A 1991-nucleotide genomic window follows, 5' to 3' on the forward strand; every position below is an offset into this window, starting at 1 on the left:
TAACAAGTTATTCAACCAGTCAGGTCCTGGGATATTCTCGTTGAATCGAGATACGGTTCTACCACTTTTGTCCAAAAAACTCTTGACGAACATTCTTAAATCCATAGCGCTTAGTGGATATCCCCAGTCTGCACAAGTTAAGACGCTGTTAATAATGACCATTTCCTCTTCATACGTGAACACAGGTTGCCCACCGCTCTTCTTGATCTTACATCCATGGTACCTGTTATTTAAAGTTCCGTAGGCCAATCTGTATTTCTTTGCTGCCTTTCGTAGCGATAATCCATTCTCCAATACGTCGTGCAACGCATTATTAACTTGTTCTTCACTGAAATTTCCGTAAGTTCTGGAACCTAACTTTCTTTTGTATGTTCTGCCCATTCTGAGTGATGTTTTCCAACCTGCGAAAAATAGTGTGAATTAATTTTCGGAAAGTACAAAACGTGGGGTGGGATTGATCACTTGATCAATCTCACCCCACTTAATATTCTCCGCCATATTTAAAAAACAGGCATTCATTAAAATGCTAAATAGATAAAATCACTATCAGAGCTCGTGACAGAAAATTTTTACAACACAAAAAGTAACAAACTCACCTCTGTTTTTCTTTTTCCACCAAAAGTATCCAAGCTATGAAAATAGGTCAAAAATTAGGGTCATTTCACAGTGGAACAGTCCTCCGACAGTGTTGCCGGAATTGATGATCATAAAATTGACGGTTTTTATTATTCGATTCGTTTCACCAGTAGTTTTGTCTATAGTGAATCATCATGTGTTGTGGTAACAAAAATATTTCGAATGAAAGGGGGGTACAACTCTCGACTTTTTAATACAGTGTATTGGCCATATGATACATCATTTGAAAGCTCATTCTTTCAACTTTTCATAATTTGCAGCTTTTTGTACAATTGAATTTTAATAATTAATGGTTTTTCATCATATCCCCTAAGAATATTTCCTGATTCGTGCTCTTGCATGAATCTTTTCTCAAAGATGTCATATTTTTCTATTCTGTTTATTATTCAGTTTCTTGAGTTACTTGAATCAGCAAATATTCGCTTGCGGAAAAGTCAGAAAGTCTTTGGGTCAGGAAAATCAACAGAAAGTTCAACTTCAGTTTGAAACAGATACTATGTGAATTAGTTTTCCAAAAGAACGTTGCCTTAAGTACTTTTTAAGAGAGAGAATCTCAAGTTAGAAAATTAATTTATTGAAAACTATTAATTTCACGAATGTTCGAACCGTTGAAGAACATTTTGTAACATCGCTGGGGTCATTTGTTGACATTCGTTGACAATACGATGATGTAATTCTTCTGAGAATTCGGGCTGAGTAGAATGAATTCTGTTTTTTATATGAACCCGCAACAAACAACAAGAAAATCGAGTGGTGAAAGGTCAGACGATCGTGGGGGTCATTCTGAAGATCCTCTTCTTCCAATCCAACGATTTGAAAATCTATTGTTGAGTAACCCCATCCTGTTGAAATACCAACTCATCTTCTGAATACTGCTCATTATTCTCGATAATGTCAGTCAACATATTGAATCAATGTGGTTTTGAACGTATCCCCATTCAAATTTCCTGGTAAGAAAAAAGGGCCACTTATGCGATCACCAAAGATTCCAGCCGAAACATTCAGTTTTACTTGGTAATGTGTATGAATTTACAAAGTTAATTTGGGATTTTCATCAGCCCAACCGTTGAGGGAAAACGAACGTTCATCTGTAAAACAAATATTAAAAACGAAATTTAGATCATTGGCCAATCGCTAGCTCCTCACTTCACATGGTCCGACAGCTGGCAACAAAAATGGTCCAGAGTTTTGTAATGGCCCAAAATTAAATATTATTTAGTTTTGGGAGTGTACATGAGTCAGCACCCACTCGGAAGGTCAGGTAGTGGAACACCTGGCGGCAAAGCGCTTTGATGTGGGTATGAAAAATCACAACATGTTCTGAAAATGTTTTATAATAATTGAAAATTTTCAGA

General features: G+C 36.4%; 1 protein-coding gene across 1 annotated transcript in view; it reads right to left on the reverse strand.

Annotated features, from left to right (window-relative positions):
- LOC123310976 overlaps nucleotides 1-642 on the reverse strand; it is a 978-nt gene extending 336 nt beyond the window's left edge. The window contains exons 1-2 of the mRNA XM_044894705.1: nucleotides 597-642; nucleotides 1-401 (exon numbers count right to left, since the gene is read on the reverse strand). The exon at nucleotides 1-401 is cut by the window's left edge and continues 336 nt beyond it. Coding sequence (XP_044750640.1) covers nucleotides 1-381 — 381 coding nt within the window. The 5' untranslated portion in view covers nucleotides 382-401; nucleotides 597-642. The remainder of the gene's footprint in view (nucleotides 402-596) is intronic.
- Between the last annotated feature and the right edge of the window lie 1349 nt (nucleotides 643-1991).

This window comes from Coccinella septempunctata, chromosome 4 (genome assembly GCF_907165205.1).
Source record: "Coccinella septempunctata chromosome 4, icCocSept1.1, whole genome shotgun sequence".
Classification (NCBI taxonomy): Eukaryota; Metazoa; Arthropoda; class Insecta; order Coleoptera; family Coccinellidae; genus Coccinella; species Coccinella septempunctata.